At 43.3% G+C, this 22,092-nt stretch overlaps 1 protein-coding gene across 1 annotated transcript in view; it reads left to right on the forward strand.

The window, feature by feature from the left end:
• SMG5 (SMG5 nonsense mediated mRNA decay factor) overlaps nucleotides 1–22,092 on the forward strand; it is a 2,571,376-nt gene that overhangs the window by 2,135,242 nt on the left and 414,042 nt on the right. Inside the window, exon 17 of the mRNA XM_044079814.1 lies at nucleotides 12,580–12,639. Coding sequence (XP_043935749.1) covers nucleotides 12,580–12,639 — 60 coding nt within the window. The remainder of the gene's footprint in view (nucleotides 1–12,579; nucleotides 12,640–22,092) is intronic.

A 22,092-nucleotide genomic window follows, 5' to 3' on the forward strand; every position in this document is an offset into this window, starting at 1 on the left:
CCCCTGACGACCTGACATCATGGACGAAGCGACAGCATCCGACACAGAAATCCCAAGACTCTGGTATTCAGGCCAACTGAGGGCTACCTGCAGGCAGATAACCCAAGTGTGATGACTGCAACAGTGAATACACTCGAGCATCTACATTTATGGTAAGCGTACACAACTGTACTATATTTAAGCACTCTCTTGTCCATGAATGTGGGATACTATCAAATGCTTTTTTGTAGTCGATCCATGCTATTATTAGGTTCTTCCCCTTTTTACAGTTCTCCAGTATGACTTTAACAACAAATGATCCATTGTTTCATATGGCTTTCTTTTATTGCCCTTTTGTTCTATTCCCATAATCGAGTTTTCTTCTGAATGACTATAAACTCTGTCAGAATCAATTCCCATGTATAGTTTATATGTCGTTGGAAGGCAAGTTATTGGTCTATAATTTTTAGAGTAGCTTGCAGGTTCACTCTTAAGTAGGAGCATTGTTTTTCCTGTTAACCAAGTTGGTGGCTGTTCGGGCTGTGCATATAAATAGTTCTTACTCTTAGCTAAGTCTTCGTGCAAAGATGTGAATACTTTCAGCCCAAAATTAGCTACTGCATCTGGGCCTGGGGTTTTTCAGTTAGAGGCTTTTCTTAACTTTGTTCAGTCTTTCTGGCTGTTACTTCATCCCATTTCATATCCTGTACCTTTGAACCTGTTATTCTTTCTTTAACTTGTTCTTTCCATTTAGCATCTTTAAGTTCCACAGGATCTTCGTAGATACTTCTCCAAAATGCATCTCTTTCTTCTTTTTTTTGGCATTGTTTCAATTCCTTTTATCTTATTTGCCAATTCTCAATCATCAATAAATTGCTTATTTTGCACTTTTCCTTTATATTTATCTTCGTATCTTCTAAGTCTTTCTGCCTGTGCTGAAATTTTTAGTTTACTTGCAATAGTGCATGATAGATCCTGGTCTTTTCTAATGCTTTACATTACTTTTATCACATCTTTCATAGTATTTTTGTTGATCTGTTCCCTCTTCTGTAGTCTTTTAAAAGTGACATTTCTTGTCTTCACTGCTTTATAGTTTTCTCTATTTGATATTTCCTTGATGGTGTTCGATTTCTTCCCTTCCTTTCCCTCACTACCCTGTGTTCTTGTGGTAGAACTTTATCAGTTATTAATTTAGCTGCACGGTAATATATCCTGTTTTTCTGTTATATCGCATGAATCTGTATGAACAGTCCTAATTACTGTGTTCATTTGTTTTATTAGACATCTGACTTTTTGGGTTTTATTAACCTTATGCAGTCAATTTCTTTCATTGTTCTTGATATATCTGTCTATGTCTATTAAATCAAGCAACTCTTCTCTTAGCTCAATTTCTTCCAAACTGAGGGCACATCCCTTGTTTTCCAGTTCCTCCAGGCATTCTATAGAAGATTCTGTAACATCTTCCTGTGGCACATTCTCTTCAATTTCATCCTGCGCCATCCATTGCTGTATCATATGGGAACTCCCTGGCCTATCACTCCACAACATTGACTGCATCAGAGTTTCCATGGTTTCCTGTTCCTTCCCTTGCTGTCTAGCTTCAAGTGAACATTTATACTGGTTTCCTGTGGAAGGCTCCAAATTTTCTTCATGTAGAACGTGACCACTTGCTTCATGTTCCACTGATTTCCCCTTAATTTGAATATCCATACTCTATCCTGTTGTGGTGCTTTCTGAATTAGATTTTCTACACTGAATCCTTCACTTTGCAGGTACTCCATGACCTCAGTTTCTATTTCTTTAACATCTCCATTACTATTCTCCTTTTCCTCTGTCCTCTGTTGCGGTATTTTTGGAGTAAGATTTTCCACCTCAGGCAACCCATACGTCAGCTCCTATACAAAAGCTTTAGCTTGGCTGTTGCAGTTGCGTGGGACGTCACTTCTAGGGCCATAAACCAGGGACCTTAAGTGTGACGTCTGTACGCACAGACCTCAGAACTTTTTAGCTGCAGACGACCAATGTATCATGTGGTTCGCTCCTTCACCGCAAGACGTCTAATAGCGAAGTACCCCGTTGGGATTTTCTTCTAGCTAAAGCTTGGTTTGTTGTAGCAATCCTTAGCCGATGTCAACAAAAAAGGGCAAATGCCAGTGTGGGCACCAGATACCCCATAAAGACATGCACGACCGCTGCGTTTTTTGCTTAGGCTGGGAGCACAGTCACAACGCTTGCCAATCTTTCATTTCTAAGACCCTTTGCAGCCATCTGGCCATTCTAAATCCCTACTTGGAAAACCAACGGCTTAAAAAATTAGCTCTTAGGATGGATCCCGTCTCGGAGGCCTTGACTGAACCACCACAAAAGAAGGGCAAGTTTCCTAGGCCCTCTTCCGCTCCATTGAACGCCCTGCCAGCTACTGATTTAGGAGTTGAGGGATGTCCGACAGACCCCGTCAACTTCTACAGTGACCTTGGGAAAAGCTGCTTCGCAGTTGATGACCGGCACATCCTCAGAGCCAACCCAAACACTGGCTACTGCCGAGGTTGAGTGGGAACCAGATAAAGCCGGGCATCCGGCAAGGGTCCCTCCACCGGACATTGCTACCGTTAGCCAGCCGTTTGACTCCAGGCCTACTCATAAGTCTACTCCAGTCAAAAAGAAACAAAAAACAAAACATCTGGCTACACCCGCAGAAGGCCTGCCAGATTAGCAGTACTTCATCACTTCTTTAATGCAAGCCTTTCTGGCCCTTAGGCCCTCGGCCTCTTTTCCAGCTACACTTCCTCTGCTTAGCCCTAGTTCTTCTTCTCTTTCGACACTTACCTCAAATGAGAAGGAAGAAGAGCAAGAGACCTATTATTTCTCTTCTGAGGAATCCATTTCTTACACTTCCCAAATTGCCTTCCCACAAGAGTATGATGTACCAGATGATGAATCTATTGAGGGAGATCCCCCCCGAGGATATAACCTTTGGTGAAACCATCACCAGAATGAAAGAATATTTTAAATGGGACACCTCACAAATGTCTGACACACAAAAAAGGTATTTTGAACTTTACAAGTGGAATCCCCTTCCCCTTCTGCCATTCCACCTGTCATCCCTGCCTATTTAGATGCCTTTGCCTCTGCATCAAAGACACAAGACTCTCAGCCACCTGCCTCTAAGAGGCCAGACCGCTTTTACAAGGTGCCTGATGACCAAAAATTCTTAGTCAAGCCATCTCACCAAATAAACCATCCAGACTAATTCTGTCTGCCTCTCTCTTACCTCCAGACAAAGACAGCAAAACAATGGATAGGACTGGAAAGAAGGTTTACACCTCTTCCACATTGGCTTTTAGAGCCATCAACTATCAAACCCATATGACCAGATATGCTTTGGACCTGGTTTCTCAAGCCACTACTCTGCTGGCTGCTACTCCTGACTGCCCCACAAAAGCTGACATCTCTTCTAAACTATCTCTGGCTGCCCAAGTAGCCAGACAGTCAATTAGATGCAGCTGTGATGCTGCAGAGGCCTCTGCATGCACTGCAGCATCTGCCTATGTTCTCAGGAGATACTCCTGGCTTCGTCTGCAACACTTACCTGAAGACTTCAAGTCTAAGATCTTAAGATGTCCCCCTAGACCCTGATTTCCTGTTTGGCAAACAATCAGCAGACTTATTTAAAAATCTGCAAGAAAAGAGCAAGAAATTGCAAGACATCAAGCATCTCTTGGTGTCCCCAATTCCCAAATATTACAGGAATTACCCTGCCAAGACCACATTCATCAGATGAAACCCACCCTGTACTGGACCTACCTCTTCCAGACAAAGAAGAGGAATCAGAAGACAAACCCCTACCAGGCCAGCTACCTCTTAGCCTCCCTCTAGACATCCCTTTCAAGACAGAGGAGGCCCCAACTTCGTGACTGCCTTGCCCCCTTCCCTTCTCCCACTGCCTCCCCCTTTTGGAAAACCATCACCACAGACAGATGAATTCTGGCTATTATCCAAAAAAGGATATTTCCTCTCCTGGAAAGAAAGGCCACCCATAAGAGGTGTCCCCTTTCCCCCAAAAAATACACCTCTTCCCACAGGTCCTGACAGACCTTCTGAACTTGGGCACCATAGAACCAGTCCTCCCAGGACAGGAAAGAAAGGGCATCTATTCAAGATTATTCCTGGTTCCCAAAAAGGATGGACCATGTAGACCCATTCGAGACCTTCTCTTCTTTAAACCTATTTTTAAAAGTGCCCACCTTCAGAATGCTGTACCTTCCAAGTTTACTCCCTCTCATACCGGCCAAGGCTTTCATGGCCACACTAGACCTGAAAGAAGCCTACTTGCACATGCCCATTCTACCTTCCCACAGAAGCTTTTTACGTTTCTCTGGACCCTCATCTCATTTACAGTTTACTGCATTGCCCTTTGGTTTGTCCACTGCCCCCAGAGTGTTCACAAAATGTCTGGCACCAGCCATTGCCTATTGCAGAACACGGGATTGAGGTTTATCCCTACCTAGACGACATCCTGATCCTAGCTGAATGCAAAGAAACCCTATTAATCCATTTAGAGTTCACCATGTGTCTACTACAAAATCTGGGATTCACCCTCAACCTCCCAAAATCATCCTTGACACCAGAACAAGACAAAATATTTCTGGGTTGCAGGATCAAAACGGACATAATAAAAGCCTTTCTTCCCCAGAACAGGGTCATCTCCCTGACCTCCCATTTCAAAGCCCTGCTTCAGGCCCAAATAACTGCAAGGCAATTCCTCAGGACCCTGGGCCTAATGGCAGCCACTATCCCCATGTTTCCACTGGCCAGATTGCACATGCAAAAGCTACAGTGGTATCTAAAAAATGTTTGGTCTCAGAAATCACTCTCCTTCCCCTGCCTAAAGGCAGAAGTAATTTGGTGGATTCAGCAAGTACAGCTCAACCAGGGCCTTCCCCTGCAGCCTCCTCTCCCAACCCACGTTATGCATACAGATGTTTCAGACTCAGGATGAGGAGCCACAATGGCATCCTACAGGGTCCAAGCAAAGTGGCACCCTTCTTTAAGGAACAAACACATCAACGTGAGGGAAATGACAGTAGTCCTTCTAACACTGAAAATCTTCAGCCCTCCTACTACCAGGTGTTCTCCAAATAATAACAGACAACACCACAGTTATGTGGTACCTCAACAAGCAGGGTGGAACAAAAGCCTACCACCTGTGCAGACTAACTTTACTGATATGGGACCTAGCCTGTTGACACAACTTGTCCCCGCAGGCATCCTGCAACCCCTTGCAGGACAACAAACATTCAGACCTTCTAAGCAGGACATCCTCTCCACAGCATGAATGGATATTGGACATTGTCCACTGGTGGGGCACTCCTCAAGTACACTTGTTTGCCTCCCCCCAGAACAAACAACTGCAGACCTTCTGCTCCAAGACCTACTCCCCTCTAGCTTGGAGAGTAAACGCTTTCAACATTTCTTGGAAGGGAAGGTTTCTATATGCCATTCCTCCCTTCCCACTAATTCAGAAAGTCCTCCTGAAAATCAGGAGAGACAAACCAAAAATGCTGTTGGTGACTCCCTACTGGCCAAGGGATCACTGGTTCCCCCTACCTCTCAATCTAGCCAAGGGCAATCACCACAAGTTACCCCACAAGGTGGACCTTCTGACACAACAAAAGGAATCCCTCATCCACCTACACTTGCAGATGTCACTGACACTGTGGGTGATAAACTTCTAATTCTCTTCAGGGACCACTTCTCAGACTACATGCTTTCAGTCCTGAGAGAGGCCAGGAAACCTACTACAAGAAAATCATATTTGGCTAAATGAGAAAGATTTTCAAAATGGTGTCTGGACAAGGGCAGGAATCCATGCATAGCAAGTCTCCACCTAGTTCTTGCCTATGTGTGTCAGCTAGTAAAGGGCGGACTCTTACTCTTCAGTGAAAGTTCACCTTTCAGCATTCTCAGCCTGCCTGCCAGCCACTAGACCCTCCCCTACTAGCCAGGCTCAATGTGAAGCTATTCTTAAAATAGGTCTTACACATTAGACCTCCAAGAAAGTCCATCTTGCCACCCTGGGACCTTAACTTAATTCTGGAAAAACTAATCCAGCAAATGTGCAGATGGAAGACAGTACTGTTAGTAGCCATAACGTCAGCCAGAACAGTGTCTGAATTACAGGCCCTAATGGCCTGCCCCCCATAGACTATCTTCCACAAGGACAGGGTAACACTAAGAACTTAACCCTTCCTTCATGCCAAAGGTGGTCAACGACCTATCCTTAAACCAATCTATTCATCTTCCCACCTTCTACCCCTGTCCTACCAGTGATGGTGAGAGAATATGCTACTCCCTGGATGTACACAAGCAGCTAAGATTTTACCTAGACAAAACAAAATCCATTAGAAAATCCAATCAACTGTTTCCCTCCACCCCAGGGCCCTGGGCAAGGCAGTCTCCAAACAAACCATTGCATGTTGGATTAGGAAAGCCATTTGCCTCTGTTACTAACACCATGGCAAAAAGCTCCCACAAGGAGTCAAAGCTCACTCCACCAGGGCAGTGGCAGCCTCCAAAACCTTTCTAAAAGGTCTGGACACTGCTTCCATACTGGAAGCAGCCACATGTTCCACCATTCACACTTTCACCAAACACTACAAGTTAGACAATGTATCCAGAACACGGGCAGGATTTGCCAAGGCAATCCTGCTGGGCTTTATGGACTCAGCCCCTTCTACCTCCACCCTTCCTTCCAACTAAGCAGTGGTACTCTCCCACACCCAGAATACTGCAACATAAGAATAGAAGGACATAGAATAGTTGTGTAAAATCTTACCATAGCCATAGATGTCCTTCTCTTCCATGTTGCAGTATTCCTTCCCACCCACCAAAACCCCCTTATCCTCTCTCTCAATCACTCATATCCTCAGGTCTTATGGGGTCTATACCCTATCCTGTGACCTGTATAACCACATAATAGCTCCTTGACTCAGTGACTGACATCACTGGCTGCTACCCCTGCTGGGCCTTCTGGTTCTGAGGTCTGTGCATGCAGAAGTCTCATTTAAGGTCCTTGGTTTATGGCCCTATGTGTGATGTCCCACAGAACTACAACAGCCAAGCTGAAGCTTTTGTATAGGAGCCAACATACAGATTGCCTGAGCTGGAAAATCCCACACCAAGAATACTGCAACATGGAAGAGAAGGACAGCTATGGTTATGGTAAGATTTTACACAACTATTCTTTTTCCATGTCTGGATTCCTTTGCCTGTATTTCTCTTCAAATATCTTTGGTGCTTCTCTTTTTGTATTGGTTAGTTTTGCTTTCTACTTTGTGTAAATATTACACCATATTAAATCTCTTTCTTTCCCATGTTCATATGTCTTCTTCATATGTTTCCTGATCTTCCTGTTTCTCCCTACTTTGGTGACTCACTCCATCCTGCTGTGAATATAACCTGTGTTAGGCCTTCTACACCAAATCCTTCACTTCGCAGGCACTTCATAACTTCAACTTCTATTCTTTTAACTTCTGCTTTACTAATCTTCTTTTCTACATTCCATCTTTGTGATGTTATTTTTTTATTGTGTAATTTTCCATATCTGGATGCCTTTGCCTGTATTTCTGTTCGAATATCTTTGGGGCTGCCTTCTTTACATTGATTAATTTGGCTTTCTCCTTTGTGTAAATATTGCACCATATCAAATCTTTCTTTCTTTCCCATGTCCATATTTCTTTTTTATAATTTTCAAATATCTCTTGGTTTTGTTTATTTTTTCACACTTCTCAGATGCTTCTTTTTCCAAACAGATCAAGATTTCTTGATCTGTATACCATTTTTTTCACAAATCTGTTGTAATAATGAACATAAATGTTCATTTAAAGCTTCTGACAGTTTTTCTTGCAGAAGTATTTTTCTTTCCTCTTAACTTCTCTCCTAATCATTTTGTTTATCTTGTGTCTGGAAATTCTGGGCTTTTTGCATAATAGTAACAATACATAATTTTTTTTTATCCTCAATAGTCCACTTTATCATCTTTATGGCTCTTCTTTGGCCTATCAGTTTTTGTGGACTGTTATTTCCTTCTACAACGGGGGGGGGGGGGGCATCCTCCCCCTGGGCCTGGCCTGGCCCCATTGTAGTAATGTTTCCTTATTTTGAGGATTCTACACTGTCATCTTTTCCATTCCTGGCATCAGTGCGCCTACCAGGATTGGCACTTTTTTATCCTGGGTCTTGTGCACCTAGCTATCTTTTTTTTAGTTTTTGACCTACTTCTGTCCATGATAAATGCTATATAAATACAGTCTATAGAGTGTCGCCTTGGTGAGATTTTGTGAAAACAGGGTCCACCTCGTGAAGGTACTCACCAAGTCTTGACGATTAATTTAATTTCAGCACTACTACTCTCCTTTGCTTGCTGACTTTTCATCTCCCCATTTGGACCCCTGTACAGGACATTTGATGTCAGAATAGATGGGTACTCAATGTTTCAGTTGATTAGTGAGGTAGACATTGGCAAAGGGTGCTTGATACCCATCCTTCATTCTCCATTGCTTGGACAGCCTATCAGCTCCCTTTGAAATGTCTTCTAAATTGGACAAGAATTTATATGTACTTCCATATTGTTTGTTTCATGTTTTGCATTGTGTTCAGTCAGACTATGGAGCATTCTGGTGGGCACAAGGACTAGGCATGTTTTCCTGGTCGGGAATACATTGCCATAGTTTTTCAGGGATTGGCTTTGAGAACGTGTTAACGTTGTGTGGAAAAGATGTGCTGCTAACTTAGGTTATAACTAGTGTGAGCCACATCCAGATGAATTTCACACTGTATGGCTGGGGAGCTGAGTTGTGACCACTACCTCGCCAGGATTGCACCTTGCACCCCCCTTTTTCACACTCAGCTTAGTACTTTTCTTTGAATGTTGGCTTTTACTATTTCATATCATGTACACAAAAGGATTTCCAGGAGTGCTAAGTTCCACCACCCCTCCTGCTTTTGTGGTACAGTGCTTCCATCAGCTAGACTAGTTGGGCATTCCAAGGTCACAGTTACTGAACACTCAAAATATAAGCCAACCATGTCTTATTAGTTTATGGTAGCTGTAGCACAATGGTCTCATTTTAAGGTGAGAGGAAATAGTCTTTTTTGTGAAGCTACTTGCCTGATTACCATTTAGTTGGACCTACAAGCAGCTTAAGAAAAGACTGATTACTATTTAGTTGCATCTACACTTGCTTCTAGCTGAAAGGTGGGTGAGTGCTGTCTAGTGCAGGCTCGTACATTTTTTTCAGCAGTTGAACAAAATACAAACAAAATTATATTCACATCCCGACCCCACCCCCTGCCCAGAAAACCACAGTGAAAAACTTCTCTAAAGCAAATTTCACACTCCTCAAAACCGAGGTGGAGTCCTTCAAAGCCCCCGGGCCTGTGGAAAATACGGCCCAGACTGCAGAATCCTTTATAAACGCATTCTTTGAACACCTTCAGGAATGCAAGGATCATGCAATCCCAAATAAAACCAAGACCCAATCCTCTAAAGGCAGACGTCCTGTCTGGTGGACCCCAGCCATAAACAAACTATACAATAGAAGGAGGAAGCTACTACATGATAGAGCAAAATCCCGAAAAGGGAAGGCATCTCTGATCAGTATTAGCAAAAAACTATGGGCACTCATAAAATCGTCTAAGGCCAGCTTCGAGAGAAAAATTGCACAGGACACTAAGGATAATCACAAGGCTTTCTTTAGTTATGTTAGTAACCTGGGTGGGAATTCCCAGATATGCTCAGAATTAGTCCAAAATGACAAAAAATACACCGAACCCACAGACATTGCCAACATGCTAGCTGACAGGTTCAGCGCAAACTTCTCCCTCCCCCTCCCCACCAAAAGGGCAAATATCTCTCCCAGCAGAGTGCTGCCCCCCTGACATCTCAGATGCTCAGGTAAGAGCCACCCTCTCCAAAGCAAAAAACACAGCATCAATGGGACCAGACGGTGTCCCGGGCTGCATCCTACATGAACTCCAAGAAGAGCTAAACCCAAACATAAAACTACTGTTCAATCTCAGCCTTACTACAGGATATGTACCCAAAGAGTGGCGTACAGCAACAGTGGTCCCTCTCCACAAAAGTGGTGCCTCAGCGGATCCTGCAAACTATCGCCCATAAGCCTGACTAGCTTGGTCTGCAAAGCTATGGAAAGGATCATCATGGACCTCATAAATAAAGATATTGGGGACCTACAGACACTGGATCCTACCCAGTTCGGCTTTAAGGGCAGATCCTGCCTCTTAAACCTGGTCGACTTCTTTGAAACAGTCACCAAGGCCATTGATGAGGGGAAGGTGGTCCACACAGCCTACCTGGACCTCGCAAAAGCTTTCGATACAATACCCCACTCGGGCATTATAGATAAGCTCACCAGCTTAAATATAAACCCCTATGTCACTAGATGGGTTGCAAACTGGCTCAAGGACAGAATCCACATGGTTAGAATTGCTGGAGCCATGTCAGACTCCAAACCAGTTACAAATGGCGTCCCACAAGGCTCAGTCCTGGGACCTCTCTTGTTCGGTATATATTTCTCGGAGGTACAGGCCAACACGGAAGGACTGTGGCTGACCAAGTTTGCAGATGACTGCAAACTGGGCGCCATAATCGACTCTCCAGCCGACACAAGCATCCTCCAAAAGGGCCTCATAGAAACAGACAACTGGTGCTAGAGCCATGGCCTCAAGCTAAACGCCAAAAAGTGTATAGTCATCCCGTTTGGCAAAAACAAAGTGCCCACAAATTACCACATAGGTGGTAATCCATTAAGTACAGAAGAAGTAATTAGGGACCTGGGGACCCAAGTTGATAGCAATCTCTCATTTGACAACCACGTGGTTAGAAAAACATTTTATATAGCCCACCTAATCTTGAAGGGATTCACATCTAGATCAGGGGAGGTCATCGTGCCTCTTTACTCATCCCTCATCAGGCTCATAATTGAGTACAATGCCCCTTTTGGGATGTACCTTACCAGACACCTGCAGCAACTGGAATTACCCCAAAAGTACCTCACCAAGAGGATCAAAGGGCTCAAACAGATGCCGTATGCTGCCCGGTTAAAGAAACTCCAGCTCTACTCAGTGGCATACTGCCTGCTCAGAGGCGATCTGTGCCTAACGTATAAAGCCATGTCCAACCTGGAATTAATGGACATGCTGCACCTCAGAAAATCCAAATCCCATCGAGCCACGCGCTTGAGGGACTTGAACCTCATCACTGAAATAAATAGGACATGCTGGAGGGACAGATTCATAACCCAGAGGCTCCCTTCACTCTGGAATAAAATCCCAGTCCAGGTTAGGCAGAGTCCCTCATTGACTCTCTTCAAGAGGAATCTTGATGAGTGGATGGGAGATCGTAGGTGTACCCCAGGTATCACTTCTGTGTCACTGTTAGACAGAGGCACAGTATACTAACCTCAAAAAAGGGCATAGCAAAATTAATTTAAAATGGGTGGCGAAAGCCAAACACACTCTGGCTAGGCTTATAAATGCCCTAGTGCAGATAGCCTAGTATGAACCTATGAACAAGTATAAACTAAGTGTGTACTTGGGAAGCAGACTGTCTTGCTGTTTGTGTCCATGCAGAATATTCTTGATGTAATGTCCCCACTTACCTCCGTCACATTCAAGAAGTCCAGCAGCGCACACAAGAGTGAGAACTTGTGCTCATTCCGTAGCTGACAAGAAGGACCCATTACATGGTAATAATCCAAAGGGCTGTCCTGGTGTAAATCAACATTGGCAAATATTCAGCTAACACAGTTTCCTGTAACAGGCTTCCCTTTTTGCATTTTGTTTGACTGCCGTAAGTCTCTCGCTTCATGTTAGTTTAGTATTCCAGTCAACGTCATGAGACTGATCTGCTGTATACATTAGTTACAAAGAAGGAATAGTAGTATGTTTTGCAGAGCATTAGCTGGTTTTCATTTTTTAGATTAAATATAAAGTGTGACACATTTTTCCAAGCACCTGCATTTCATCAGAGTGGATATTATGTCTTTTCAGAAATTTATTACAGAGACTATAGTAAGTGATGTAGTGAAGATGTATATAGCCATAACTTTCAACCTCTTATGGCAAGAAATATGGACAAAGCCATAAACAAAAGTGGGGCAAAGGCTCAAACAATAGGGATCATTTTTAAATGTTGCTCTTAAACTTGGAAAGTTGATAGAATAAAAGGTTTGCATTAGCTTGAATTTTCTGAAGAACATGAAGTCTGAAACTCAATTGTCTATCATTTTCTAACTTCATTCTTTAATGATTTGCCAGAAAACCAGAGCTTTATGAAAAACGGATCAAAAATATGAGGTAAAAATCTGGACATTCTGTGAAAATCTGTACAGTTGAGAGGTATGTGTAGCACAAATGTCTCATCTCAAAGTTCATGGGCTGTGAGCAGACAGACTTTTGAATATTGTTTTCACAAAGTTGCATTTGCAAGGGAATGGGAGGTGGCAAAATGTCTGAAGAGCTATTATAACGAGTGCTGTAGATAAGAATTTTAAATTTTTTTGTATTTTTCTTATATAGGCAAGGGAAGAGGCACGTCGCAATCGACTGATGAGAGATATGGCACAGTTACGCCTGCAGGTAAATGACTTATGCCTTTGAAGTTAATTTCTCATTTATTGTTTATGCTGACTATATTCATATTGCTTGATTGTCTGCCCAGTGATGTATTATATGTGGCTTTCTAGAATATAAAGCTTTGATTCATCATATGTCCAGTCCGGCTGTTGGTGAGACCTGTCTCTGTCTAATGAATGTAAACATCATCTAGTAGTTAAATTCAGCAGTACTTGGTTACTCATCTTGGTTTATTTATTTATTTATTAACATTTACTTTATTCCTGTTATTTGATCTAAGGCTGTATATGTATTCTGTGTGCTTGGATCAGTAGAGTTGCTGAGATGATTGCTGATCACTTTGTTGTGAGTTGGGTCGGTGTCTGGGATGGCAGGATTGCCCCAAGAATCCCAAACCTATAGCAAGGGTGTCTTATGAACCTCTAGAGTTCAACACTAACCACCAGAGGATTTTCTCATAAATACTCAGTATGGTGCCAGTGTGTGGAGTTTGAAGAAACCCTGTTCAACGCATTGTTATATAGGCAGTGATAGAGTGTTGTGATCAAAAGATAGTGGGTACTTGTCATGGCAGTAGCTATGGGGACTGATAGTGATCACTTGTGAAAAGCAATTCAAAATAAAGAGCCCTTCTGTGCTTTACTTTTTTGGGGTGAGGTGGGGTCTTAGGATGCGACCATTAGGTTTTGATAGACCAGAAATACAGCTGCTGTACCTGTGACAAAGGCATGATTTTGGCATGGTTGCTAAATTTTGGATGGCCTCAGAGGCTCATATATATACTTGCAGGGTGGAGTGAGAAAGTGGGAGGATATTGCCCAGATTGTTCTTACCAAGACTGGGGAATTGCTGACTTCAACTGGGGTCATTACTGGGGGTGGAAGGAGTCTTTTCAGCAACTCTTGATCTTAGTGGGTGTGCCTTTCTTTCAGGAGACTGTACCCAAAGCATCTGGTAAGATTGGGTCATTGTTTTGTAAATTGGACACAATGGCAGCTGCTTCCCTGTTGGCAGGGTTGTTGGGGTAGATGAATAAATTGTGCTGAGTGCTGCATATTGTCAAGTGTGTGTGTGATTTATGGGCTTTTTCATTGTGTGGAAAGTGGGGACAGAATGGGTAAGTGGTCTCATTTTAAAAAGAAAGGGAGAGGGGTATGTTTCAGGTTTAGAGGAATCACACTGATATGCCTCTTTGGGAAAGCAGTGTGCCCTGTTGCTGGAATAGTAACTTATTCTGATAGTCAAGCTTCTCATTTTGGAGTGCAGATTTCATCTTAGTTATTGAGCAATGGATCAGTTTCTTTGTCATTGCATAGATATTGGAAGGATTGTGGGAGCTTGCCTACATGGGTCTGCACATGCTTTGTGAGCCTGTGGGAAGCATTTTACTATGTACCTCAGAATATCTTGTGGGCAGTGCTTTAACAATACAGAATCCCAGGGACACTGCTGTATGCCATTTGATATGTTTATTTTGCTTTTTGTCTTCATCCTCCTCCTCGTGTCTCCTCATGGTAGGCACAGTCTGCCAAGGATGCATATTATTGAATTTCTTCCACATGATGTAGTGGACAAAGATATATCATGATACAGCTAAAATGTCAAGCATATCCATTCTTTGAATGTGTTGGTTGCATCATTGCTTTATGCGGTGCATTTTTGATTCCCTCAAGTGATTGCGATTGACAAATACTGGAATGCTTTCCTTTTGAATGTGAAGCAGTTGAGATGGGAAGCAGAACTTATAAGTTGTGTTGCTCTCCTGGAAAAGATTGGATTGCTTTCTACAGTTAGGGGTGCAGCTACCTCAGGTTGAGTTGTTCAGATATCTTTGAGTCTTTTTCATGACATAGTGTATAAGGATTGGGAGCCTGACCAGTTGATGTTGCAGTAGCAGTCCAGCTGATGTACTAGGCTTTAATGTTTCAGCTTGCACTGATTGACAGAGTGAAGGCCTTGATTAAGGTGATGTTCTTCGTGTTTCACTGTTGCAGTCATTACATTTGGGTTATCTGCTTGCAGGTAGCCTTCAGTCGGCCTGATTATCAAAGTCTTGGGTCCTGCATCGGTTGCTGTCTCATCTTCCATGACGTCAGTTAGTTGGGGATATAAAGCATGCAGCTGATGCCATTACATCAGTCTTTCTTGCTGTGCAGTGCCCGAAGCAGAAGCAGTTCGCAAGTGCTGGTCGGCTGACTCCTGAAATTTTCATTTTCGAGTTTCAGATCTGAAGTCTTCGAAAAAGCTAAGTACCCCATTGTGGATCCTTTTTCTTGCTCTAAACCGATGTCAGTAAAAGTTAACAATTGTATTTTTTGTGGAAAACAAATACCTCATAAAGATTTTCATTCATACTGCATTCCTTGCTTAGGCCCAGACCACGACGTCCCTCACTGTCTGTTTTGTGCCTTATTCAATCCTCGAACTATTCATCATTGGTTCATTTTCGTATCTAACTATTTTGGTACTCTGTTCAATTATCCAAAAATGGCTTAGATAAGCCATCCGACTACTGACATTCCGAAAAAAGATAAAGACAGAGACAGACCCACATAGGTCCAAAGCTGCCGACGACTCTTCCGTTAAGCTAGTTGCCAGTTCGCCAGTACTCAGTGAGGCGCTTTTGCAGCCCCTGATACCCGCTACTTCAGATTCACAAGGTTCTACTGAGACGCATTCTGAGTTCGGTATGCTGCGAGATGCTTCTTCGACTATGGAACCTGAGGATGTCTCTACCTTGGATGGGTCCTGAGCCGCTGTGCAGCACTGGCTTCTGAAGGTGTATTCAGGCCTACTGACTTGCATATCAAACCGATGCCATCTTCTTCTTCAAGGCCTAAAACTCGATCTACGCCTAGAAAACCGACACCCAGACCGCATGGTCAGGCCCCTATGCCTAAAAAACAAATGATGAGAATGGCTGAAGGCCTTATTACTCTAATCGGGGGAAGCCACCCTTCTCCCTCTAAGAGACCTAGAACTGATTTTCCTTCTGATTCTTCGGATCAGGATTCTGATATTTCTGTTTCTTCTGATGACCAGGATTTGCCCTTACCCACCTATGAGGATTCTGATGCAGAGGACTCCATTCCCTCTGCTTCCCCTCCAGAAGATTTATCTTTTGGTGAAACTTTGCATCCTCTTAGGGAGCATTTCCGCTGGGAAAGCCAGGATTACTCTGACTCCAAAAAGAGGCTTAGGGAATTCTTACTCCTACCTCAACACAGGCCTTTAGCTATCCCTCCTGTACTGGACATTGTAGATGCCTTCATGGAGTCTGGCCTGGCCCCAGATACTTTACATCCGGCTCCCAGGAAACCTGACAGGTATTATAAGAGTACCTGACTCTCACAAGTTCCTCTTTAAGAATCCTACTGCGGATCCAGAGACATTTCACAGGGACCCAAAGGCATTAAGGCTACTACTGCCAAAAATCCTACCCCCTCTGATAAATATTCCAGGGCCCTGGACAGATGGGGCAAGATGGTATACACTTCTGCTACTTTGGCCATTAGGGCCTTAAACTGCCAGTTTCATATGTTAAAGTATCAGCAGCAATTGTTGATTCCTGGCTGTACTGAAAATAAAGAATTACAGGATTTAATGCATTCTGCTGAACAAGTTGGAAAACATACTTTGCAATGTGGTTTTGATTCCTTAGAGGTATCTTGCAGGGCTGCTATCACTAGGTCTGTACTTAGAAGGCATGCTTGGTTTAAGGAGCGAACTTTGCCAGATCATGTTAAAGCTAAATTACTGGATGCTTCCTTAAACCAAGACCACCTGTTTGGCAACAAAGCAGTAGAAGTACTTAAAAAGATGGAGGAAAAAGCTAAAGCTATGCAAACTGTTAAAGATTTCCTGCAAGTACAGCCTCCCAGATTTAGGAGGCACTGGCCTGCAAAGAATTGGTCCATTCCTGTCTCTTCCAGGCCTTCTCGGTCCAAACCCAAGACCATCAGACCACCCAGGCTTCAATCTCAAGGTACTCACAGTCCTAAGCAGTGGGGGGCTCCCTCTTCCAAAGCTGGAAGTGGTAAGACACCCCCCTAAAGTAAACTGTCACAATGACTTAACCTTAAACCTTCCAAGCCCTGCTCAACTGACTGTTCCTTTAGGGGGAAAGATTGCCCTGCATACAAAAAACTGGGAACTCATTACCCAAGGCACATGGGTTCTAAATATAGTTTCCCAAGGATACATATTCCACTTCCACTCCTTACCAACCCCAAAAGGTTGGCCAGACCTACCCTCAAATCAGTGGGCAGAGGCTCAGCAGCAGGTTCTCAATCTTCTAAATATCAGGGCTATTCACCCTATCCCAGAAGAGGAATGGGGACAAGGTTTTGACTCTACTTTTCCTGGTACCCAGAAAAGACAATACCTGGTGTCCTGTCCTGGACTTGTCTATCCTAAACACCTTTTTGGTAATCCCAAAATTGAAAATGCTAACTCATCAGCTGCTTCCCATGCTAGGCAAAAATGCATGGTTGGCAACATTGGATTTAAAGGAAGCTTACCTGCACATCCCAATAAGAGAATCTTGCAGAAAATTCCTACGCTTCAGAGCAGGCTACATGCACAATCAGTTCTCTCCACTGCCCTTTGGCTTATCTACTACACCCAGGGTATTCACAAAGTGCCTAGCTCGAGTCATTGCATTCTGCAGGCAAAGAAATATTCAAATATACCCATACCTGGACGATTGTCTAATTCAGGCAGAAAGCCAGGACATACTGTTAAATCATCTGGCATTTGTAAAGAAACTGCTAACCTCACTGGGGTACACCATAAATGAAAAGAAGTCTCACATAGTACCCTTCTAGCAAATTGTATTCCTGGGAGCAAGCTTGATTACAACTTCCCAGATGGCCTATCTCACGGCAGAGAAACTTGACAGCCTACTTCAAACTACTGGCCACGAAGATCCAGCTATCTGCAAAGAAAATACTGCAAGCCCTGGGGTTCATGGCCTCTTGCATTCTACCAATTCCATATGCAAGACTGCATATGAAGAATCTACAATGGTATCTAAAAAGCCTATGGTGTCAACATTCTCAGGACCTGGAGTCAATGATTTCCATCGTTCCTTTGGTGGGCAGAGGCCTGCCACCACAACAAGGGACTGCTATTCACTCTACCCCCTGCCGCTCAAACCCTAACAACAGATGCATCAGACTATGCATGGGGGGCTCACTTGGCAGGGCAGTGCATTCAGGGCAAATGGAACCAGAGTCAAATGCACCTGCATATCAATCAAAAAGAAATGTTAGCTGCACACAATTCTCTGACAGCCTTCAAGGACCACATTTTTCCAGGACAATTATTGGTAAAGACGGACAACACCACTGTTATGTGGTACATAAACAAGCAGGGGGGATCCCACTCATAACCTCTCTGCAGACTAGCCATGGCTCTGTGGAACACAGCCTTGAGCTACCAAGTGCACCTACAAGCTCAATTCCAGCCAGGCAAGCGAAATACACTGGCAGATGACCTAAGCAGAAATTTCATGGACCCACACGAGTGGAAACTGGAGCCAAAGATATTCACCATTCTGAGAAACAAATGGGGGAGCCCAGAGATAGACCTGCTTGCCTCCCCTCACAGCTACCAATTGGAAAAATTCTGCACAAGGACTCACCACAGACAAGCTTGGAAAGTGAATGCCCTGTCCTTTACCTGGGAAAGCGCCTCAGTTTATGCCTTTACCCCTCTGCCTGTCCTCTCAAAAGTTTACTAAAGATCAAACAGGACAAACCAAGGACAATACTCATTGCACCAGACTGGCCATGCCAACACTGGGTACCCCCTCTTGCGCAGTATGTCACTACTGGAACCTTGGCGCCTGCCTCAGACTTCTTCCCTACTGTCCCAGCAGGAGGGCCAGATTCTGTGCCCCCAATTTCAAACCCTGAACCTGGCAGCCTGGCTAATTACCTGAGTTCTCCTATACCATCCCTCAGCAAACAAGTGCTGGATGTCATCCTGGAGGCAAGGAGGCCTAGTACTAGAAAATCCTATGCTGATAAGTGGAAAAGATTCTGTTCCTGGAGCCTGACTTGGGGGGATGGGCACAACAGTGCCCAGTTTACCGCTTGTTCTTCAGTGTTTAACAGAGGTGATTAACAAGGGGCTTTCCTTTTCTTCCGTTAAAATTCATGCCTCAGCCATTTCAGCTCATTATAATACTGAGCCACCCCTCTTGTCTCACCCCCTACTGAAACAATTCCTCAGAGGGACCAAAAATTTAAGACCACCTAGGAGAGCTCCTACTGCCTGGGACCTTAACTTTGTATTGGAAAAGCTCACTCTGCCTCCTTTTGAGCCAGCTGCTACTGCGGAGTTGAAATTCCTTTCTTGGAAAACAGCCTTCCTTCTAGCCATCACTTCAGCAAGAAGTGTGTCTGAATTACAGGCTCTCGTGGCAGTGGAGCCTTTCATCATCTTTCATGCGGACAGGGTGTCCCTCAGTACCAGTCCTTCCTTTATGCCCAAGGTGGTATCCAGTGTGGCACTTAATCAGTCCATTCATTTGCCTACCTTCTTTTCTAATCCACAGAACAAAGGGAAATGAATACTGCACTCCCTGTACGTGCACAGACAACTTAGATTTTAGCTGGACAGGATCAAGCCTTTCTGGAAATCTGAACAGCTGCTAGTTGCCTTTGCTGCAGGGGCAGAGGGGAAGGCCATTTCAAAGCAAACCAATTCTAAGTGGATAGGCCATTGCATTCTTTTCTGCTATAAGCACCATGGAAAACGTACCCCACAGGGGATAAGACCCCATTCCACCAGGGCTGCATCTACTTCTACAGCCTTTCTCAGAGGTGTTCCTGCCAGGGACATCCTAGAAGCTGCTACTTGGAGTTCTGTACATACCTTCACCAAGCATTTCCACTTGCCAATTTTTTTTCTAAATCCAGAGCTGGTTTTGCCACTGCAATCTTGCAGGGCCTAATAGCTAGTCCTAATGCTCAATAACTGCCTCCTTCCTTCTTTAGCTTTGGGAATCTACCCAAATGTAATGACTGTAGCAGTGAAACATGAAGAACATAGTACAGTTGTGTACACTTACCATAAATGCAGATGTTCGAGTATATTCAATGTTGCACTCCTGGTTACCCTCCCTCCAGCCCTCGGACTTCTGTTGGCTATATTTCTCTTCTTGTTTACTATACTTAAGCTTTCTAGTGTATTTGCTTTTTGTTGGAGGTGTAACCTTATATTTAATTGCTTCCCATTATGGGGGCACCTGACATCTGGAGCAAGAAAAACTGATGTAATGGTATCGGCTGCATGCTTTATACCCCTGACTACCTGACGTCATGGAAGATGAGAGAGCAACTGATGCAGGACCCAAGACTTTGATAATCAGGCAGACTGAGGGCTACCTGCAAGCAGATAACCCAAATGTAATGACTGCAACAGTGAATACACTCGAACATCTACATTTATAGTAAGTGTACACAACTGTACTTTTTTTTCTCCCCTGTGCAGGCCATCAGTATCCTCTATCTGCAACCTTTAAAGACTTGTTCTTCCTTGTGTTCTATATAGACCTGTTTTCCATTTTCTAATGATTTACCTTTTGGTTCCTCTGTTTGGCCAGCATTAGAAGGAAAACATTGACTAGCAAGAAGGGACCTAATCCAGGCAGCTGTAGGATCTCGTCTCTATTGGTCTAGCTTCTTGCCCCCCCCATTACCCTTGAGAAAATGAAAACAAAACAGAAGTCCCATTACTAACTTCATGGTACTTGATTATGACTACATCATGCCACCACACCATTGACGGTCTTTGCTTAAGGTCATTGCATCTGTATTCTGACATTTCCCCTTCCCAGATGAACAGGTCAGTGCTTGCTGTTCACTTGCTCATTTCTCTACTCATAGGGTCCTCCAGTGCACCTGGGGTCATTAGTCAGTAGTGGCTCATAAACAGGGCTTTATTTTCTATGTCATGGAGCCCACATGAAACTTTTATTTTACCAGTCAAGCTACGGCCTAATCTCATGTTTTCACCTATGGTCATGAGCTTTAAGTCGTGATTGAAAGGGTGAGATCACATAGACAAGCAACAGAAATGAGGACCTCCTTTGGGAAGAATCACTATAGCAACAAATCATGGCATTGGGTTATTGTCAGCCTTTTTGTCTTCATCCTAGTCAGGGTTTTCATCAGCAGTCCTGTATTGCATGTGAAGGCTTCAGCTGGTCCTGGTCCTGTTCCTAACCATTGCTAAAAAAGGATTTTTATACCAGTTAACATTTTTGGTTAACAGATATGAAATGAAATACGCACCATTGAACCTTCAGCAGTGATTGAGGCACTTTTACTTGCATTACTAGGAGCCGCCTTTATTTCTCACCACTTCAAGTGCTTTGCATCCCACATTAGCATTGGAATCATTTCAACTATATAGTAATTCATGCTTATTTGCTGTTTTTTTTTTTTTCTTCAAAGATTTTAAGTGAAAATGTAAATAATTACAGAACTGTGTTTTGGTTATGTGTTGACAGTCTTTTTACTATCTTTCTTCGTCTTTCGGCTTTTCCCGGTTAGGGGTCGCCAAGTTTCTTTAACATTTTTTAGAATGTTTCTCCCTTCTGTGTGGATAACATTGATTTAGAGACCTACAGGGTAAAAATAAATGAAATAACAGGAGACAGGTAAAAGATAGTTACATTTGGTGGAGGAGAATTGCAAATATTTCTGAAATGGGCATTATTCCTCAGATGACTCCTCAAGAATAATGATAATGGAATTGTTTTCTAAACTACCAACCCCCTCTTCAATGACCGTAGCAGCATTTGTATTTTTGCCCTTTGAGAACATGCTAGGTCTAGGGAGCTTGGTCTTTGAGCCTTTAGCCTTGCTGTTTATCAGACTAGGCCATATATTCCTTCATGGAAGAGTGATAACAGGTTTTAAAGTATTCTGAAGTTCAACCCAAACAATTTAAATCGACTGTAAAGGAGTACCTAAAGGTTTTCTGGTCCTGCCACTGTACACATCCCCCATAATCTCTCTCTCCATATATAAACTTCCTCACTATTTGTCCACTTTCTCCCTCCTTTGTCCTTGCATATAAGTCTCTGACTAACTTCCTTTTCCTATCCCTTAGCCTAACTCCTACTTACCTCCCCCCTTCTTCACTTCCTATAACTAACTAATATTTAAATAGAACTAACCCTACATGGCTGTATGAATATGTTAGAAGGCTATATGAATGTCTGTCTCACATTACCTGCAGTACTGATGTTTTGCTTTTAAATAATTACAATTTGTATAATGTTGCGTATATTAACATAAATTTAATTGCCTTTTTAATTGTTTTTACTTGCTATTGCATAATGTTTCTGGAGCTTTTCTCCCCGGGCCTCTGCTGAAAAAGGGCTATTTTATAGCTCAGTTGGACTAATCCCGGTCAAAAAATGTAAAATAAAAATAAGTA

The sequence above is a fragment of the Protopterus annectens genome, chromosome 8.part0, assembly GCF_019279795.1.
Source record: "Protopterus annectens isolate FY-2018-M chromosome 8.part0, PAN1.0, whole genome shotgun sequence".
NCBI classification, from domain to species: domain Eukaryota; kingdom Metazoa; phylum Chordata; order Ceratodontiformes; family Protopteridae; genus Protopterus; species Protopterus annectens.